Source organism: Mchenga conophoros, linkage group LG5, assembly GCF_057382185.1.
Source record: "Mchenga conophoros isolate Kocher_MC1m ecotype Shallow Benthic linkage group LG5, M_conophoros_male_GT1.1, whole genome shotgun sequence".
Taxonomy (NCBI): domain Eukaryota; kingdom Metazoa; phylum Chordata; class Actinopteri; order Cichliformes; family Cichlidae; genus Mchenga; species Mchenga conophoros.
The window spans coordinates 20,934,524-20,954,613 of NC_140530.1; the positions used below are offsets into that span (position 1 = coordinate 20,934,524).

Consider the following 20,090-nt stretch of genomic DNA (forward strand, 5'->3'; position numbering starts at 1 on the left):
GAGGTGAAAAAAAGAATAGAATTTAAACATTCGATTTTAGACATGGGTGTGGGTAATTATCCCGAACAAAAGGGAATTAATTAAACTTAGTAGCATTTAGTTGTGTTATTATTCAGCTTGAATTGTTTGATATAACTACCAGTGTTAGAAAAAAAGAATCTATTGGGAAGAACTCAAAATTTTCAAAAAGTCATAAATTGACAAGAAAAAAAATTGTACAGAGACAAAGTGGTAAATTCAGGATTAAATAAAGGCACATTTACAAGAAAAAACCTCAGAAACATTTGAAATTTTCTGAGTTTTCTTTTTCCTGCTGAATTTGGAACTTTTTTAAACCTACATTTTGTTTTTTTTAATCGCAAACTCGATGGTTATTTTTCCCATAAATATTTTAATCTTCTTATTTCTACTTTCAGTAGCCCCAATGCATATGTCGTAATGTCGTATTTCTCAGTGGTGCGCAAACACAAAAAACAGGATAACAGAGCTGATTAGTCCAGTACATGCTTATCATACACAACAAAGACTTCTCCCGCTACAGGTTGACATGGCAATGAATGATTGGTCAACAGTTTGAAAAGGGGGTGGTTCTGGAGATTACCTTTGAAATCATTTTACAAAAGCACCGTTATATAATAATTAAAGGTGTGATGCCTTGCCTCCATTTGCTGTATGTTGCAGTGACAGTTTCTCAATCGTTTTTCAAACTTTGTGATGATTTGTGATGATGATGCAGTGGGTGCTGTGCAAACACCTGCAGCAGTGTGATTGATGTTTAGCCTAAAACTTTGCTGACATTCAAATGTGACCATCAGAGTGACTTAAATTGGTAAGTTTCAATAGCCTAAATACCATCTCACATCTGTCTTATTAAAGGTGGTGTGTCCGGCGACTCACTGTTTACTTTTAAACAAAAGATTTGTTAATGATTAATTTTAAAATGTAAATTATTCATTTGGAATAGATCATAAAAACCCAGCAGACCACATCAATCAAATCAAAAAGTCTGAATATATTTAATATTCTAATTATTCTAAATCAAACACTTTTCATTTAGTGTATGAATATTGAATATGCATTGATACTATTGAATTTAGATTCACTAGATTAAAAAAAAAAGATTAATGGTTAATAATCAGATATTAAAACTACTGGAGTGTTTACACGTGTAGCATCTGTGGATCTATTGTTAAACAGTTTTCTGAACAGTTGACATTTACTGCACCTTCTAATTGATGCATGTGCTCACAGATCAAGGTGTGATGGGCCCTCTTGTGGTCAAACATTGTAAACAAACATTTACTCAGTTTATTTCCTTGCAGGATAAAGAATATTCACTCCTTCCTTTATGAGCGGATGGTGAGTTTTTGGTTACTTGCCTTTTGCTACCCAACATTAACCCTACTACAACACCAATCGCACCTCCTGGTGAAAGTGGTCAGGTCCTGCGGCAGACTCAGTACCCTCAGTTCCCAGTGTTTCCACAATACGTAGTTCCCACACTTATCACACATGTTTATGGTATTCCCTACTACATCCGTAGCTTCCCTCAGGTACCGTTGCAAGCTTTGTAAACTAAGAAGTGCCTGCACTTCCCTACCCTGAATTCTCATTTAGGCCTCATGTCTTGTTTCCCAGACGTGAACTGCCTCTCCATAGTATCCACAATATCCATTTCCTCTGTTCTCACAATTCCCTGTGAGACCTGGAATTTTCCATCCCACAACCCCATCTCACCCTCTTGCCCCTCCTCCATGACTGTGGTTTTTGTAACCATACCTGTGACCACAAATGATCACAAGTCCAATAAGTTCCCCACTTGCCTGTTTCTAGTATTTTCTCAATATACTTTTCTGCCATTCCCTAACAAACTGCTCGTATCTCCAAAGGATCAAACTCAAACTGCCGAGCATCTTAAACCTGTAAATCCAGAAGCCCACACCACAATACCCGAACACTCAGACTAACCAGATGCCTGTGGTGTGTCCATCAACATACTGCTGTTACTATGTCAACAACAGTGTTGCCACCGCTCAGAAGCCTTTGACTCAAACATTTTATCATCCACACCCTTACAAGTAATGACATTATGTTCCTCGTGAAGCTGCCATGCCAGTATTTCCTGATCCTTCAGCCACACCTCTTACCAGCACAGCTCCATCAGCTCAGAGAATTTCAGCCTGTCTGCCGTGTTTCCTCTTTGCCCTTTCCTTTATCATCGGAGGCCAAAACTGGATACACAATCATTGACTGAATTTGTTTAAAACACTCATACTCAACTGTTTTGTCGTGTTTTTCAGTCAGTCCATCACCTATCCTTTGGCATTCCTTAATGTGTACATTTATGCAGGATTGCTTTCTTTCATCTGTACGCTGTGAACAGGTTGCTGTACATTTTACATTAACTCACTGGCAACTGGATGACAGTAAATTATTTTCAGTAACTATGTTGCTGTAGTTTAAGTTGCAGTAAAATTACTGTAAATACTTTTTACATTAACTTAATAGCATACAGCTGCCAATCTGCCAGTAACTTATTTTATTTTATTATTCAGTCTGTAAGAAAATTATTGTATTTGTTGTTTTTATTTATTTTTTAATTATAGCAACAGAAGTGTCACAAAAGTCACTCTAGTTGAGCACTGCAAACCACATCTAACTTTCCATAAAATAAAATAGAAAATCACAATTAGTCACGAAGACCTGTCACTACAAGATGCTTTTTAATTGTTAAACGTACAATTAAAACAAATTACAACAAATAACAATTATACTCATATATGGCGTCTTTTCGCTTGGTCTTAATATTAATAACTAATAAACACGCCTGGCTGTCCTAATATCTGCGACAGTAACACAGTGCTCTTATCATATCAAATCAAACATTCACCTGATGATGGTATGAGATGCAGAAACAGAGATTCACTAAAGTTATTAGTATTAGCTATTAGTTTAGCAGCATCACTAAAATTAAAAACATGTTCTACAAGCTACCTGAAAAACCTTCAGTTAATCCAAAATAATGCAGAGAAAGTACTAACAAGGGATAGAAAGAGACACAATATTGACCCAATATTGGCTTCTCTTCACTGACTCCTGTTAAATCCAGAGCTGAATTTAAAATCTTTACCCTCACATTCAGGGTACATTCATAGAAACATAATCCCAACAGAAACTGCTCTCAGGCTGCAGGCCTGTTTTTAAAAGTAGAATTCAACGCAAAGCCTTCAGCTATCAGGCCCGTCTCCCTTCTAACCAGCTCTTAGTTTGAATTTGAAACACAGACACAACCTTTACTTTTAAGATTAGGTTTAAACGTTTCTTTTCGATAAACCATTTAGGATCAGATGACCCTGAACAATTGCTACAATAGGTTTAGGCTGCTGTGAGACCTCTTATGACACTCTGAACACTTCTTCTCCACTCCACTCTCACCTCTCTACACCAGCCTGTGTTTATATACCACTACTGCGTGACATTAAACTGTATTTCTTTTGTCTCCTGTAGTATGTTTTGGCCCTTGTCTCACTTTGTTCTCCTTTATTCTTTTCTCTTTCCCCTCACTCCCCAACTGGCTGCCGCTCCCCTGCCAGAGGTTATGTCTTGGTAAAAGAACGTTTTTCCTTCCCACTCTTGCAAAGAGGTAGCTCTTAGAGATCGTCTGATTCTTGGGGTTTTCTCCGAACAATAGAATCTGTACTTTACAATATAAAGCACCTTCAGACAGCTGTTGCTGTGAATTAGTGATTTATAAATAAAACTTAATTACCTCAGAGCCTGTCAGGGGGACAGCAACCTTAGCAGAGATACCCAGACCTCTCTCTCCCTAGCCACGTCCTCTAGCTCTTCTAGTGGGACCCCATAATATTCTCAAGCCACCTGAGTGACTTAATCCCTCCACCGTTTCTTGGATCTGCCTCTAGGTGCCCTCACAGTAGGATATACACAAGACGCCTTAATTAGGAGGTACCTGAGTGTTTTAACCACCTCATCTGTCTCCTTTGATGTGGAGATATTCCTGTAAACTTAACTTGCATGGTTTCTTTCTCAAGATGAATGTTGTTTGATAACAGAATAATCTTAAATTTATCTTCCCAAAACTGAAATTCTGCATCTATGTTGTCATTAACCAGTCACATTTACATATATTTAGCACAAAAGTAAGGAAATATGTGTTTGGTCTTTCTTTGAGAAGAATGCTTCTTGGCAATAAAACTTATGCCACTGGAAAACCTGTTTATTTTACCTGACATGGTGACACATCTGTAAGGAAAATGCATTTGTGAGTTGTGCAGCAGACTTGAGTATGTTGGTTGCATCCATGAAAAACTGGCCGAAAACGTCTGTGCCAGAATCAAACAGCTTAATGTTTTGAGCTTCTGGTCTTTATCAGGACTGGTTGTTGGCAACATGTGCGCTGTACCTGAACATGTGGGTGAACATTATGTTCAGCGTTGAGCCCAGAGTCGGCCTAGCAATTAGATCGTAGGGTCAAAGTATGGAGAAGATGCAGAGAGAGAGAGGTAATTGATCTGCGATCAGTGGCAATCACACATTTCCAAGCTGTTTGGCACTGGGAGAGACGTTTTGACAAACTTTTCATGCAACCCACAGACTCAACTCTGCTGCTCTAACCACAAATGTATTTGCCTTACAAATTTGGCTCCATTTAAAGGGATATAAACAGTTTTTTTTTCAATGATGTAAGATTTATTCCCCCCCAAAAAAGAAGCATTGTTAGAACAGATACATAATCGACCAGGTTTCTATACTGTTTTGTGTTACGTTTATATTCAGGGTACAAATACAGACCCTAACATTCCCAAACAAAATACTGAGTTAAATTTAAGAGAAAATATCTGCAGCCACGCCTGAAAACATTTACTTGAACAGTGCAAGGTCAGGGACGTGTGACCCAGCAGTCAACCTGCTCACCTGCGTGGATCACACGCGCGAAGGATGGGCGAGAGCTCGGCACTGCTCTGACGTCGAGCACGCTATTTGACGTCACCGTGGGAGTGTCCACCATCGGGAGAAATGAACGGTCATCAACACAATCCTCTGAGCGCTCATGTAAGTTGATACCCGCAAAACACACATTTTTTTTTTAAATGTGAGAAGCCTCGTATGAATGAAACGTGTTTCCTCGTGCTGTCGCCCGCCGTGCAGGCACTCCAGGGCCGGTGGGTTAATTATCCGGTTGCCGCTGCCGCCTGGCGATGAGCCTGTTTGCTGCCTGTAGCTAACCATGGCTGAAGCGATGTTGGTTAGCTTTGAGAGCCTAGCCAGCCTGCTGCTAACTGACAGCTGCGAGTGGTCAGGCGGCGAATAAGCGCCTGATTTACCAGCCAGGGTGTTCAGGGTGGGCGATGTGGAGTGTATTTACATGTGTGTGCTCACGAAAAGCGAACTGATTGCTCATGTTGTAACTCGTCAGGGTTCAACTTTGGGGACAACACCCAGCTGGATTCAGTGACGATATATGTATATGTTTTTTTAACAGTCGGGATATTCGAGGAATATAACATTTAGCTAAAACTAAAGGATTTTGTCCATCAAGCCCTGGTACAAAGAGTATTAGCTAACGCAAAGCTGCTCTGCGAGGACTAAATACGCCACCATGAAATACAAGAAGGTGTGATTAAGAAAGCCTGGTGGGAGTAGGTGACAGATGGCCACCCAATACCTCCAATGTAAACGTGTTCGAGATTTTCACACCTGTCGGGACCGTCCCCGCCTCCCCCTCTCCGGTGCTGATGCTGTCAGTTTATTTCTGCTATTATGGATTTTGATGGTTACATTTCATATGGCAGGAGAGTTTCCAGTGTTCATGACTCAGTATCTTGGTAGCCTATTTGTTGTTTGGGTATGACTGCATAAGGTTTCATTGTCATTATGCAAGCATAATGAAATTATAGCTATACATGGTGCATGCAAGGAGTAGAGATAGTGAAGGTGTTAATGTAAATACCTGAGGTCATCCATCCAAAGCACCTGAAAGTGCACAAGACAGATAAAGAAGACGTGTGCAGGCAGGGTGGAGATGAACGTCACGGGTGATCTGAGACAGAAGGATAGCAGCAAGTGAAAGGGAAAGTTTACAAGATATAGATATGCATAAGTTAGTGACAGAGTTCAGCAGTGCTACAGCTTCTGGGAAGAAGTTGTGTTTCAGTTTGTGTTTGTGGGTGTAAGTGTATGACGAGGCTCTTCTAGAATAACCTGTAATAATGACATTAATAGCCATGTAGTGTAATAAACAGCTACTAAATGTGTATTAACGCTTTGTTTTGTTGAAAACGGGGAACTCCTGCAGAACTGCTGCTATCACTGGAGAGCCTGTCATAAACACCTGTCACCTTACACAGCGGTCATCTTCTGGTTTATACATTCAAATCAGGGATGTTGGGTGAACTTTAATATGAAGCCACATTACAAGGCGTGGCAGCAATGAGAGGTGATGTTAGCCTACACTCTGTTCTTTGCAGGATACACACACTGTTAAATCAATCAGGTCTCCTGACAACACAAAAACAACACAAACTGGCTTTAAAGAGTTTCGGCTTCTGTATGTAGGTTGTAAAACATTGACTGCATTTTAAAGAGCTTCACGTGAGCTCCGGTGTGATGTGGGCAGGGGTTTGACACTGCGATATGTGCTGTTATCATGAATTTTAAGCATGACCTCGCTCCGCTTAACACCAACACCGGTGTGCACCGTGGAGTGAAATAAACGCCCTCCGGCTCCTTTACGTTAGCTTGCCCGGTTAGCCACCAGTGGAGAAGCCAAGCCTTCAATTCGGGGAAAGCGATGTTTTCTGACTTTAGCTGGCACAAGGGTTTGTACCACTCTGAAGTAAAGCCGTAGATTTCACGATTGTTTTGTGAAAATGTCCAACAGTAGTTTTTTTAAAGCCCGGACCCACGAATATAAGCTAGCGAGCTGCTAATTCCATCCTCTTCTTATCTCTGGCTAATGTTAAACCGCTGGGCTCGGACTATTTGCAGTAACTCAATAACGGCACTCATACAGACAAGTATGTACATACATAATTTAGTTTATCACAGCATCTCCTTTTCAATTTTTAAGTACAGGCGTTACTACAGTTACGTCACATGTAATGACACCGAATGCACCTGTAACCCCTCGAGTAATGTAATTACCTAGCCGGGGCTGTGTGGTGATGGGTAAACGACGGGCGGCTTACGTGGTTTTGTCAGGGTGTTTTCTTTTCCTACCGTCCTTTATTTCACAAAGAATGAGTGCAGAGAGGAGTTGTTCAGGTGATATGAATCAATCACGAACACGAACAAAAACAACAGAAACATGCCGGGACCATCATTAATTCATGGTAGAGCTTAAACGTACTCAACCACCTCTCTGGTTGAGAAAATGAAAAAAACATTAGCACAGTACAGTTTGATTTAACTCTCTTAACTTCATTGAAGCGAACTGAAGTAAGTGTCAGTGCTATAAATACATTTAGTTGAGCCTTTTTGTCTTGACAGGATCATTTTGGTGCTGTAGTATATTTAAAGGAGACTTTTTTTTATTAGTAGGCACAGATCCTTTTCACTCCTTGTGCTTTGATTGTGGCAGATTATTCTTACAGACAGCGATGTTTACATCTGTGTCAGTGTCGCATTATTTTATTGTAGATTTGCCTCCGTAAACCTGTCCAGCACATAATCCCTCTGGGCTATGCAGCACTATTAATTAACATTACACAGTTAATTAAGCTAAAAGTCCTCAGGGGGGCGGGGGCCCTGCGCTCTACAAAATTAAACTACATGTTTTCATTCCGCCATCCAACGAGTTGTATGAGCTTCCTGACATAGGGGGGATGGCTGTAACCATTTGTTGTGGATTGAATATCGGATATTAAATGGCCTTGGTTTGTTGTGTGTGCTGTTAGGGGCAATCCTTGTGGTTTTTAATTTAAATCCTCATACATCAATTTCAGCAGCACTGCAAGAACACCCTATTACAGCTTTGCTTTATAAGATTGTTAGAATTAATTATTGGTGCCAAATATTGACTCTACTTTTAGTGCAGGAGGATGGCTGCTTGTGGTCTTAATAATACAGATTATGTAACTGCTTGATTATTACCGCACATTAGTACACACTTTTGCATCTCTTTTTTATTCTTGTTTTTCTTGTTCTTCTTTTTCTTTGCAGCATGTGATCTTTCTAAATGTCCACGGAAACAGTTGACTGAAGTTTGACAGCTCTTCTGCCAGTTTTAATTTGGAAAAACGTACCCAGAGGAAGCAGTGCTGGATACTTGCCTGGATTACTGAGTCTTTTTCTGTGGCAATAGAATAGATCTATTGCACATGACCACATTTGAAGGTATGTCTTATCACCAAGTACACTCCTGCTGCAATGAATGCCCTTTTTGTCAGGATTGACATTGTTGGATCTTTTCACTTATCTATCTCTATCCCCAGTTAAATTAAGGAATAAACTAATGCATTCAACCTAGTTTATGGTAATGAGTGTGAATAAGAGTATTCAAGAGTATTTCTGAGGCCTCAAAACAGCTGATCATGCTGGAACTCACAGTGCCCTGGGAAGAGTGGATTGAGGAGGCCAATGAAAGGAAACGACGACTTGGAAGACTTTCTATGAGCCCATAGAAGTGGGTTGTAGGGGTTTGCCAGACGATCACTCTGCAAAGTCCTAGGCCGGCTGGGCGTGGCTGGGGCAGCCAAGAAGAGGGCCATCCAGGCTGTGAGTGAAGCGGCAGAGAAAGCCACAAGGTAGCTGTGGATCAAGAGGGCTGATCCGTGGGTAGCTACGTACCGCAAGTCGGGGCCTGATCACCCCCGGCTGGGTATGATGTTGTGAGACCCGAAACACCTGATGACCCCAGGATACATCACTGAAGATGCGTACCAGTGCATCCAGGAGATGTGTCTTTTATACTAGTAAGACACAGCTCCAAAAGGACTTGCTGACATGCTCCAAACAGGAACGCTGCTTGCATATTTCTGGTGTAGGAACTTGTGGGTCGTTTCAGGGCACCTTGAAACAACAACTGGTTGAAACAACAACAGCTGGTTTCAGTGGTTAAAAAATGAATCATAGCAGCATTGGTTTAAACTCTCTAAAGTCAATTAACCACCTTTTCTTTCCTGAAAAACGCTAATTTAGGAGAAGTGGAACGATGTTCCCTCTGTTGTGGTTTCATTCATCCTCGAGCTGCCTCGTGCCTGCCGCTTGTTCCTGCAGTGAAAACGTACCTCATGTAGATGATGTGCCCATGCAGCACTGTATGTACACAGAGTGATGGGCGAATGTTGGCTGACCCACTTCAAAGAGAACACTTTGCCCTCAGCCTGGAGGACTCAGATGCCTTTGTACTTTTATTGTAGATGTAGGACGTTGTCACATATCTGTGTCGAATATTTGTCTTCACACGAGTCTTGTAAGCGATTCAGAGTAATAATGTGTGGTCAAAGAGCTTCTGTTTCTCATATCAGATGAAATTTATGCTTTAATCTGTTGGATATGTTGTTATTTAGATAAATATAGTATTCAATACCTCTATGAGCAGGTAGCTCCTCTGAACTGAAGCAGCAGATACGAAAACCAAGAGCAACAACAGGAGTGAACCAAGATACTGGTTTAAAACTAAATAGCAGCGTTTTAATGTGTTGTTTCTGCAAGAAGCGGTTAAGGAGCTTCCTTTCGTTACTGAACTGTTCACCACCACCTACTCTTGAACAATGAGCTTTCTTCTCAGATGCTGCAGGTCTAAAAGCTGGACTAGCATGCAGTGAGTCACAGTGTCACTAATGGAGCATTTCAAAGGGTTTTCTGGGCCGGTTTGCTCTGCTGACTTGTTAAATGATACATACATAGCTGTGCTGACTCAAAGGATCATTTTTCTGTTTGTCTGCAAAGTAGCTCGTCCTCAATCACTTTAAGCCTTGGATGTTTTCTTTATGGCTCGATGAAACAGACGGTACATTGTGTCTCGCAAAACAGACTGTCTGACGGCTCATCATAAAGTTACTGCTGCAAAATAAACCGCATCACAGCCTTAGTGACATGCAGCGTCGACTGTAATGTTCCCTTGGTTATCATGCTTTGAAAGATGTATTAAAGGTGTAACGTAGCAAGTGAATATTTGATTTAGAAAACATCAAACCCTCTAATTGGTAATCCTCTGCTGTCCATAAGCACTCTGATTAGGGACAGGCGCGATCTCACATACTTGAAGCATGCAGAAGCACGGCTTGAGACCAGTTAAATTGCCTGTTAGTGATATAAGAAATCAGCATGCTTGAAAATTGTACTTAAAAATAATTGAGTTTAATTATTGTCAAAACATGCCCATGAATTCAAACAAAGAAGACTGTGTAGCGCTAACTCTGCTGTTTGGTTTGGAGCTTGTAGGACAAATGATTTGAAAAGTGTTTAAGTAGGAATCTCTCAGGCTTACATCCTCCCGTCTCGTATGTGTTGCAGATGAGCTGTGCAGTGACAGCTCCTTGGAGCAGTTCTAAGCTGCGTTCATGTTTTCATATTCATGAGCTGTTGTCTTGTCTTGCTGTTGTAGTGTATATCTAGTAGTTGTTATTCAACAGTAACAATGCGTATTAAACATAAACTTAGTGTCAGGGACTAAAGGTTTTAACCAAAGGTCCACTAGGCTGTTGACGCTTTCCGGTGGGCAACATGTTGGATGCTGATAAGTTGTTTATTGCAGTGCTGGTTTACATATCCATCATTCCACTCATTAGTGACTGAGTGGCTTTTGTTCAGCTCTGTTTTTCTCTTTTTCCTGTTATTTGAATATTGTAATTTATGTTTTTTATTTTGTCTGCGCTTCTGCTTCATTTAGCCAGTCCTGATTCGTGAGTCAGAAGAGGAGAGGCTGGGCTGATGGTAAGCTCTCTTACAAACTATCTAACCTTCTCTATTGCTCTCATCCTCACTCTGTCGTTTCATGTTGATAAACCCAAAGAGCTGTGTTCAGCACAAACTGACATTTAAAAGCCGAGCACTTGGAGTGGCCCTCTATATTACAGGATGTAGCCTTCTCATGAAATGAGAAGCAAAGTGGGGAGGCCGCTGTGGATCGTGGAGCACCTTACTCAGTTGAGAAATAGATTGTAGTCACTCTCCATTTAGATCTTCATTTATGTTTATTTTACGTTTAGTTTGTTGTGGTCTCTTTGTTAGCATCTGAACATTCTCAGTTACGTTGATTATTTAGTTCTGTAAGGAACACTTTCTGAAATGTAATAATTCAATGATTTTATACATAAGGGCAAAAATAAAGAATGGACACTATCTGCACATGTGCAGTATATCAGATATGAGCATTTCAGAAACTGTACTTGTTTATTTCGTAGATTTTATGTTTTTGCTTTACTGGGTTGACACAGTCATGACACGAAACACGCAGTATAGCTTTCTGGTGATGATTCTGGTGTTTTTTTTTCCCTTACATATCATGTGAGTAATCTACTTTTAGGATCTCTTTGCAAAAATAAAATACTTAAACAAAGTTGATCCTTAACAGGGTGCTGATTGTGCTTTTAGGTTACATATAATGTCCCTTTGTGTTGCATTAATGTTTCCATGGAAGTGTAGTTATGTGCAGCTTTGCCACAGCCTCCATTCAAACTTACTCTTCCAAGTTTTGTGGCACATGCTCTGCTGTCATCAGGAAAAGCCCTCGAATAACAAGTTTGCTTTGCCTTACTGAACACAGAGGAGCTGCATGAGCACAAATTCCAGCAAACTTGTCAATTTTATTTTTAAAACACCAAATATCCAAATAGAACATTCACAGTCTCTCTTGGTCACAAGTTACTTTGATGCGTCTCCAGTTTAGTATTTTCTCGTCCTCTGACCAGTGGCAGATTGCCCTTGCAGCTATCACACACTGTTATTCTACCTGGTTAGCTGTAATTACATTCCATTCAGCTGTTAATGTGAGAAATAGTAAATGATTCACAGATTAGTTGCAGATTATTAATCACAATGTAGTGGTTTACACATTCACATTCACAAAAGGTCACCTGTTCAATTCCAGCTGGAGACACAAATTCCTTTTTTGGTTGAGTCAGGAAGGGCAAACGGTGTAAAGCTGTGCCAAATTAAACATGCGGCGCTGCCTGCTGTGACGAACCCTTTTGACAAGGAAGCAGGGAAACGTAGCTTTAGTTGTAGGTTAATAATATTTGCCTTATATGGCTTTTTACATCAAATCTTAATTGAATAATCATAGCATCCAGGATGTGTTAACCAATCTAGATGACACTACCTAGTGCACCAGCATCTAAATGTAAATAGCATTTGGGAATTAGTTTTATAACACAAATTCTTGCAAATTATATATATGAAGTTTAGTTGCAGATCTCAAAATGATGAACAAATACAAGAACAATAAATATAAGTTTTAATTATTCAGTTGTTCGGTGTTTTGAACCATTTGCTGTATTTGCCATCTCACCAAATAAGAATAACACGATAGATTAACACGCATGTCTGTGTTTTTGGACAACGAGAACAAGTGCCTCATTGATAATAACTGTGAGGAGGAAGGCTGCTCAGTCACCACAGGTCCCGTCTGAATATTATAACACATTTAAACCCCTTGATGAGCCACAGTGGGTGTTTTGTCTTTTTACTGAAACAGTGGCATTTAAAAAAATTAATATCACGCTAAAAATTACGACTGGTATACCAGCACGTCCAGTACATCTGCCCAGCACGAACCGAAATGGGTACCTATGTCTTTATCCAGATTGTGAACAAAAGTTAACTAAGAATCATGTTGACTGCAAAAAAAAAAGGTCATGTCTGTGCCAACCCAGGTTTTTGTTGCTTAGTATTGTTTCCTATTCTTCTGCTGCTTATTATGTTCCTCACTCACTGCTGCATGTCATAATACATTTTATTTTCCTTTTGTGGTAGACAAGCATGACATTGAGCCAAGCCACAGATGCATGCCCACTCAAAAGGCCCAACTGAGCGCCATCCCCTCTGCTTCCCTGCTTTCAACCTGCCTCTCAGAGGGCGGGGTGTCGACGGGGCGTAGCTAGTCTCCTTCACACCCCGAGCAGGACCCTCACTGTGAAACTGGAGGTCTCAGATGGATCAGGGTAGTAGTGAGCAGAGTCCAGAGGAGCCGGACGCAGGAGGGCGAGCGGAGCCAGAGCTCGGCAGGAGGGCGTCGGAGTCAGAGCACGGCTTGTCCAAAATCACCCATAATGCCCTGGAGAACATGGGAGCGTTGGGCCATGGCCTGAAGCAATTCTTCCAGCCACAGCGCCGACGCTCCTCCGTTTCCCCGCATGACTCCGCCTCGTCCTGCGCAAGCGCCCCTCCCTCCGAACCCGCTGACGTAGGGTCAGAAGTAGGGGACACCCCCGCCTCCTCGGCCCTCCCTTTGGATTCTGACACCCCTGCCACTTCCGCCCCTCCTGCAGCTCTGAGCCGTGTCCTGCAGCAGATCCGAGGTCCACCAATGATAAAGCGAGGCACCAGCCTGCAGAGCCGCCGCAGCAAGGCGGGCGGCACTGGGGACCCTCCCCAGAAAGGTAGCCCACAGATCCACCGGCGCAGCACCCATGAAGCCCTGTTGCAGGCTGGACGCCCACGCTCCTCTTCGACCACAGACACACCCAGCAGCCCAGCCTTGGCTGACATGCTGCTGACCTCTGGTTACCACTCCACTGAAGAGCCCGACAAGGTGAGAGTCTTAGTTTTGATTCTTGTTGTAAAATCTGGCGTGTTTGCCCTAAAAAGTCTGAACTGAAACTTGCCAGTAAATAAAAGTGTTTAATGTCAGTAATAGTGTGTTATAGCTGGTTCAGGATCTGCCTCCAGTTAATGTAGTATTACTTGTCAAAATGCTTGTTTTACAAACTGTAATATCGAAAGACAAAAATAGAACCAGAGTCTTTACTTATACTTAGTTTCTAATTTGAAAATGAGACATTTCCTGATTCACGGATGGAAACTGTAGTTCCAGAAGTCAGAATGACACTCACCTCTAACCACATACAAATATGTGCAGTGTACTGTGAAAGCACAGGATGTGAAGTACAACTCTCACTGCAAATCCTGACATCATTATACTGTATATAGAGATGAGGTCTAAACCTTCAGAATCAAGGTGCAATACTAAGGCTTTGCACTCAGGATTAATTTGTTTGGCTTATTTAAAAATAAACAGTTACATTTTAAAAATAAACACAAACTGACTCGCGCACTAATTTGTGTGCAGGAATGTCAAAACTAAATGAGTTGGACAAACTTGTTAAGAGGCCATTAATGCTTTAGATGCGCAGGGATGAGCTGCTGAATGGGGAGATGAGCTGTCAGCGGTGGAAGGTCAGAGATTGCCTTTGAGTGTTTGGTCACTATGTGCTTTAAGCCTTTCTAAATTTAGCTTTTGCTGTCCGAGTGTACTTCAGGTCAGAGCGGGCTTGCAGGGCTAAACAAACTCAAAACTTGTTTGTTTGACATTTAAGTACAGTTATGAAAGACTGCATGACCTCACAATGGCGGGAAACTCTCTTAAATTGATTATTCGGCAAAACCCCCCAAAACAACCTTTGGACCGGTAACTTGTAATCAGCAGCTCTCAGCTAAAGTCCGCTTATGGCTGACAGTAAAAAAAAGTCTCTCAATCTCTTTGTTGTTTACTTTTAGAAGAAGTAGACACTAAAAATTAATGGATGAGTTTTCAGTTTGAGATGCACAAGTTTATATAAACAAATTGTAAATTTAAAGCTAGTTTTTGCATGTGGTCAAACATCACATCCATCAGCCTTGCAGTCCTTTACCTTTATAGTCGGCAGGTGTGTTGAATGTGTTTGTTTAGCCGGATACAAACCGACACCAGTCAGGATCACTGATTCAGAAATCATGTAGGAGGAAAATTTCATGATTTCTGAATATAAAAACTTTATTTATGCTGTTACAGAAGATTATTGTGATTATAGGAATAGGGTCACAATCACACATAAAACATGAGCTTTGTAGAAGATGTTACATTATTATGTAGCTGCTCTACGACTCACCCTTGTCGTTTCAAGTATATTCAACCCTGCAGTTGGAATTTGAAGTAGTCTTCCTGTTTTGCAGGTTATTAGATAGCATAACCTTGCATCACCTTTTTGGGTTTACGTCATTTAGTTGGCTGCAGTCGTGTTTTCAGTCATGGGTGTTGGCTCTCGTGTTTGTTGATTTTCTGTTTCAGATTTAATGTTTCTCTCTCCCGCGGCCTCAGGGTGAGGGTGTTCGTTTGTGGAGTCGGGTTACTTGTCCTGGACTTTGTAACTAAAGCACGTCACAGGGGGAACATTTAAATTGCTGTCAAAGCAGCACCACAAAAATTAGTTGACTTGCTGCCTTTTGAATGATTTTTCTTTCCTTCTGTTTATCTATTTTATTGTACTTGTACCTTCTGGATTTGGAGCTGGGCAGTGACAGTTAAGGTGGAATTTTGTTGACAGGTGCCCTCTGCTGTTGTGAATATGTAGTTACAGATCACTCTGAAGGGTGCAAACGTGTGTGCATGAGTAGGTGAAAATAGTCATTTGTATACCTTCAGTTAGTGCTGATTAGTGTTGCCAGTTTTTGGCCTAAAAAAATCTTTGCAAATTAAACCTTAAGTTTAAAAGGAGCGATTCACAGGTTACTCAGCGTTTATAGGATGATTAAAACTACAAAATTGGCCCAGCAGGAGCAGTTTGTCATTTTGAATTGGACACAAATGGTGTGATCCAGAGACATTAGAGAAATGTATCAAAAACGATGTTGTCATTTATACAAATTGTGCAGTAGTTGATACTTTTACACTTTCAGTGCAGGACTTACTAAACTGATAAAACACATCTGTTTAGCACACTATATGAAACGAGGAGGTTAGTTTTAACTATGGCACAGTGATTTAAATGTTTTGATTATGTTTTAAGTGGTTAAATACTTTCCTCTTTCCACTTTTCTTGAACAGCTTGATCGTTACGATGCATCGGGCCCTGCTATATCACCCAATGCCCTCCCATACGGCGCAGATGGATATGACGTGGTTGACAGTACCCCAGACCCCCAGCGTACCAAGCAGGCCATTGCCCAACTGCAGCAGAAGATCCTCAAGCTCACAGAACAAATCAAGATAGAACAAACTGCACGTGACGACAATGTGGCCGAATACCTGAAACTCGCCAATAATGCTGACAAACAGCAGAGTGCACGCATCAAACAGGTGTTCGAGAAGAAGAACCAAAAGTCGGCTCAGACTATCCAGCAGCTGCAGAGGAAGCTTGAGCACTACCACCGGAAGCTTCGAGAGGTGGAGCACAACGGCATCCCTCGCCAGCCCAAAGACGTTTTCCGAGACATGCATCAGGGCCTGAAGGACGTCGGAGCCAAGGTCTGTGTTTTTTTTTTTGTTTTTTTGTTTTTTAAGCGTCATTTAAATTTTTAGGTAATTTTTTTTCATAGCTCTCCAAAGCTTTGAAATCATCCTGTCCAAGTCGTTCTCCTGTAGTGCACTCATGCCTTAAAAAAGTGCCCTGACAACAGAACACTAAAATTCATATTATCTCAACCAAATAAGACAAACCTCTGCATTCTGCTCTCTTGCAAGGTGCTGTGGCATTTACCTGAAATACATCACTGCATGTAAATACTGCATACTTACTGCACATACTGCCAGTCGTTGTTCTCACTGTTGACTTTCTTGAAAAGCAGAACTCTGTTGAATAACTGATAAAATATGTGACTCGATATAGAGGAGTACAGTGGTAGTGGTTACCATTTACCTTCCATACTAATTATTTATGTTAAACCTTTGTGAATTTTCTCAGAGCAGCTCCCAGGTCACATGGAGGACAATGCTCAATGTTAAGACTGAAATGCATAAACATGAATAACAGACTAGTTATTTTTCTGGTGGAATCAATCCTCAAGTTCTCCATCTGATAGTGTTGCAGTAACATATTTGTGGCCTTTTTCCTTCAGTTTACTTGATAACAAACATCATACAATCTTAATCTGTGGCTTCACCGACCATTTGCTGAGTATCTGCTGCAGCACTTCACCTGGTTTAGCCATTTTTGATGATGCCATTGGAAGTGTCAGTGCAGTTGTACAAATCAGCCACGTAGATTAGAGGTGCAGAAGTAAAAAAATAGACTAGTCTTCCGTTTTTTAACTTTTTTTTTTTTTTTTTATTAAATTGTTGTGCGGAGTCTGCATTCTCCCTGTGGTCGTGTGAGGTTCCTTGGTTACAGCCAATTAATGGGTTAATGGGTTAATGGATAATTCAAAATACATCCACAGATTTATCTGTGATTATCTGGACTGCTGAACTGTTCAGGTGTACTCTTATCTTCTAACCAGTGTCAGTTAGGATAGGGTTTATCACCTCTCACCTCAACTTGAAAACATACCAGTAAAAGTTCAAAATGTTGTTTAATTTGTGATTGACCCAGTCATGCACAGATCTGCAGATGTGCCAATTAAAAGTGTGTGCGCTCTGCAAACTGTCTCGATACACTTGGTGTTTAATGTAGCCAGAGCTTTTTTATAGTATATCACAAAAGCATTCTTGAGTATTGACTTGATCCTGTTTCACTACAGGTAACAGGAGGCCTCTCCAGCTTCTCTCAAGCAACTCATTCTGCAGCTGGAGCCGTGGTGTCCAAGCCGAAAGAAATAGCTAACATCATCCGTAACAAGTTTGGCAGCGCTGATAACATCGCAGCTCTGAAGGACTCTCTCGATGAAACCCAAGGAGATGAGGGCATTGGTCCTGGGGGAGCAAGGGCACTTGGAACAGGGGCCTTACCATCCAGCCCAAAGTATCCCAGTGATGATGACTGCTCTAGTGCTACTTCTGGTTCTGCAGGAGCAAACAGCACCCCTGGTGCCCCAGGAGGCCCCCCCAGCTCTAAGGGCAACACGCTTGATCATGCACAAGCCTCAGGCTTTGATGCTATACTCCACGAGATCCAAGAGCTTCGGGAAAACCAAGGTCGACTTGAGGAGTCCTTTGAAAATTTAAAAGCCCACTATCAGCGGGACTACACTATGATCATGGAAGGGCTGCAAGAGGAACGATACAGGTAGATTTGTCATGTGCTCTGCAGTATAGTCTGTTTATGTAGGACTTGTACCATTTTGTGAAATGTGCTGCTTTGCAGGTGTGAACGTTTAGAAGAACAACTGAATGACTTGACAGAACTGCACCAGAATGAAATTTTGAACTTGAAACAAGAACTGGCGAGCATGGAGGAGAAGATCGCCTATCAGTCTTATGAACGAGCGAGAGACATACAGGTAAGCCTCGCTTGGATGAACAGAACACGTGTGCTTCCTTATTAGAGCTCTGTCACCGACTCTTTTGTCTCTCACCTGCAGGAGGCGCTGGAGGCTTGTCAGACACGCATTTCCAAAATGGAGCTGCAGCAGCAGCAACAGCAGGTGGTGCAGCTGGAGGGTTTGGAGAATGCCACAGCGCGGACTCTTCTTGGAAAACTAATCAATGTGCTGCTAGCTGTGATGGCAGTCCTTTTGGTGTTTGTGTCCACAGTGGCTAACTGCGTCGTGCCCCTGATGAAAACCCGCAGCCGCACACTTTCTACATTGCTCCTTGTAATTATCCTCGCCATCCTCTGGAGGCACTGGGATGCCATTTCAGAGTATATGCATCGCTTTCTTCTGCACCCCAGATGACCGGCCTGGAGAAGGTGCATTTAAGTAATTTAAACATGAAGGGACCGGAGGTGTGAAAGCGATAATAAAGGAATGACACTGGCCCATGTGGGAAGATGAATCTCAGCAGTCCTCCTTTTTCCAGCAGCTTCTCAAAACAGGAGGATTACAAAGCTGTCTGTCACTTTACTGCTCTATGAAATACGTTTCGAGGAGAATAAAAGTGGATACGGAGAGAAAAGGCTGGATGTTTGATATGGACTTTCTATATCTGGTGCAATTGTGGCACGAGCATACTGTAAAAGGGTGAACGGGGCATAGTTGAAGGAGCGGGCTGAGAGAACTGCACACTTGATTTCTCTCTTCTGAGTGAATTTGTTTACATGTGGGAAAACATTTCATTGTTTCCCCACAGAAGAAAATATTATTCAGAGTTTTATTACTTTTCAACTGATTCAAGTGGTATTGTTTTGGAGTTACTGCTATTTTTAATACAGCCGATTGATGGATTTTTATGTTCTTTTTAACTGTAATGAGCCTACAGTGTTCTGCAGTCATAGTCGCCCACGCTCTCTTTTTTGTACTTTTTTTTTCTGGTCTTGTGATTCAATTTTTTTTCCGTCTGCTTTTTTTCCCCTCTTTGCTCTCTTTTCAGATTTCAGCTTTTATGACCAACACTTCTTCTCTCTGCTCACTACACTCTAAAGAACGGGGTGCTTGCACATCAGCTACATTGCTCTGGGTCAGACACATGTGGGTTCTTGTTTCTTACTGGATGTGTGAAGTCAGTAACACTGGTAACGGCACAGCCAGGATATTACTATTATGAAATTTTGTGCTTGGAGTTGCAATCATGCAAACCGGACCCTACTATCCTGGTGGTTTTTCCCACTGCAGAGGAATCATCTATGAACTCATTTAACATACTTGAAGAGCAGTTAAAGTGCTCAAAGACTCAGTGCTTCCGTACTGTTTCTATTAGTGACAATGAAATAGTAATACTTTTAGTTGGGGTTTTTCTTGTTTTTTATTTTTTAATTAAAGATAAATAAATTTGCTGTTTAAAAACTGAACTTGAAAGTCTAACTTCTCTCCATCCTCGGTTGTCTATAAAAATCTGTTTTATGGGGTCATACACCTTTAACATTAAAGAGGGTTATAGTCAAAATGTTACACCCCGGCCTAGGCAACCGGGGTGCAACGTAGAAAAGCAAAAATAAGGAAAATAAAACTACGAAGAAAAACACTAAGGCTCTCCACCAAAATCCCAAAAAGTGTCTCAAAACGAATTTATTTACATCAAAACACAAAACGTCAAACTATTTACAACGGGGGGGAAGATCGCGACCATGACATACAGAAACACAGGGCTTAAATACATAGAAGGAGCAATCAGG

The 20,090-nt window shown here is 41.4% G+C and overlaps 2 protein-coding genes across 6 annotated transcripts in view; one reads left to right on the forward strand and one right to left on the reverse strand.

Moving 5' to 3' along the window:
• Positions 1 to 5,991, reverse strand: part of qrich1 (glutamine-rich 1) — a 19,719-nt gene extending 13,728 nt beyond the window's left edge. Inside the window, exon 1 of the mRNA XM_085274095.1 lies at positions 5,972 to 5,991. Coding sequence (XP_085130221.1) covers positions 5,972 to 5,981 — 10 coding nt within the window. The 5' untranslated portion in view covers positions 5,982 to 5,991. The remainder of the gene's footprint in view (positions 1 to 5,971) is intronic.
• tmcc1b (transmembrane and coiled-coil domain family 1b) lies at positions 4,961 to 19,766 on the forward strand. Of its 5 annotated transcripts, none has more exons than XM_085274102.1 (9): positions 4,961 to 5,073; positions 8,182 to 8,355; positions 10,856 to 10,899; positions 10,979 to 11,111; positions 12,940 to 13,717; positions 15,989 to 16,408; positions 17,620 to 18,104; positions 18,183 to 18,318; positions 18,400 to 19,766. In XM_085274102.1, the coding sequence occupies exons 5-9, from the start codon at positions 13,118 to 13,120 to the stop codon at positions 18,712 to 18,714; spliced, it is 1,956 nt and encodes a 651-aa protein (XP_085130228.1). In that variant the 5' UTR covers positions 4,961 to 5,073; positions 8,182 to 8,355; positions 10,856 to 10,899; positions 10,979 to 11,111; positions 12,940 to 13,117; the 3' UTR covers positions 18,715 to 19,766. The 5 variants fall into 5 exon arrangements, with proteins under 5 accessions (XP_085130228.1, XP_085130229.1, XP_085130226.1 ...); XM_085274103.1 differs by having other exon boundaries at positions 11,043 to 11,111; XM_085274100.1 differs by lacking the exon at positions 10,979 to 11,111.
• Positions 19,767 to 20,090: the final 324 nt, after the last annotated feature.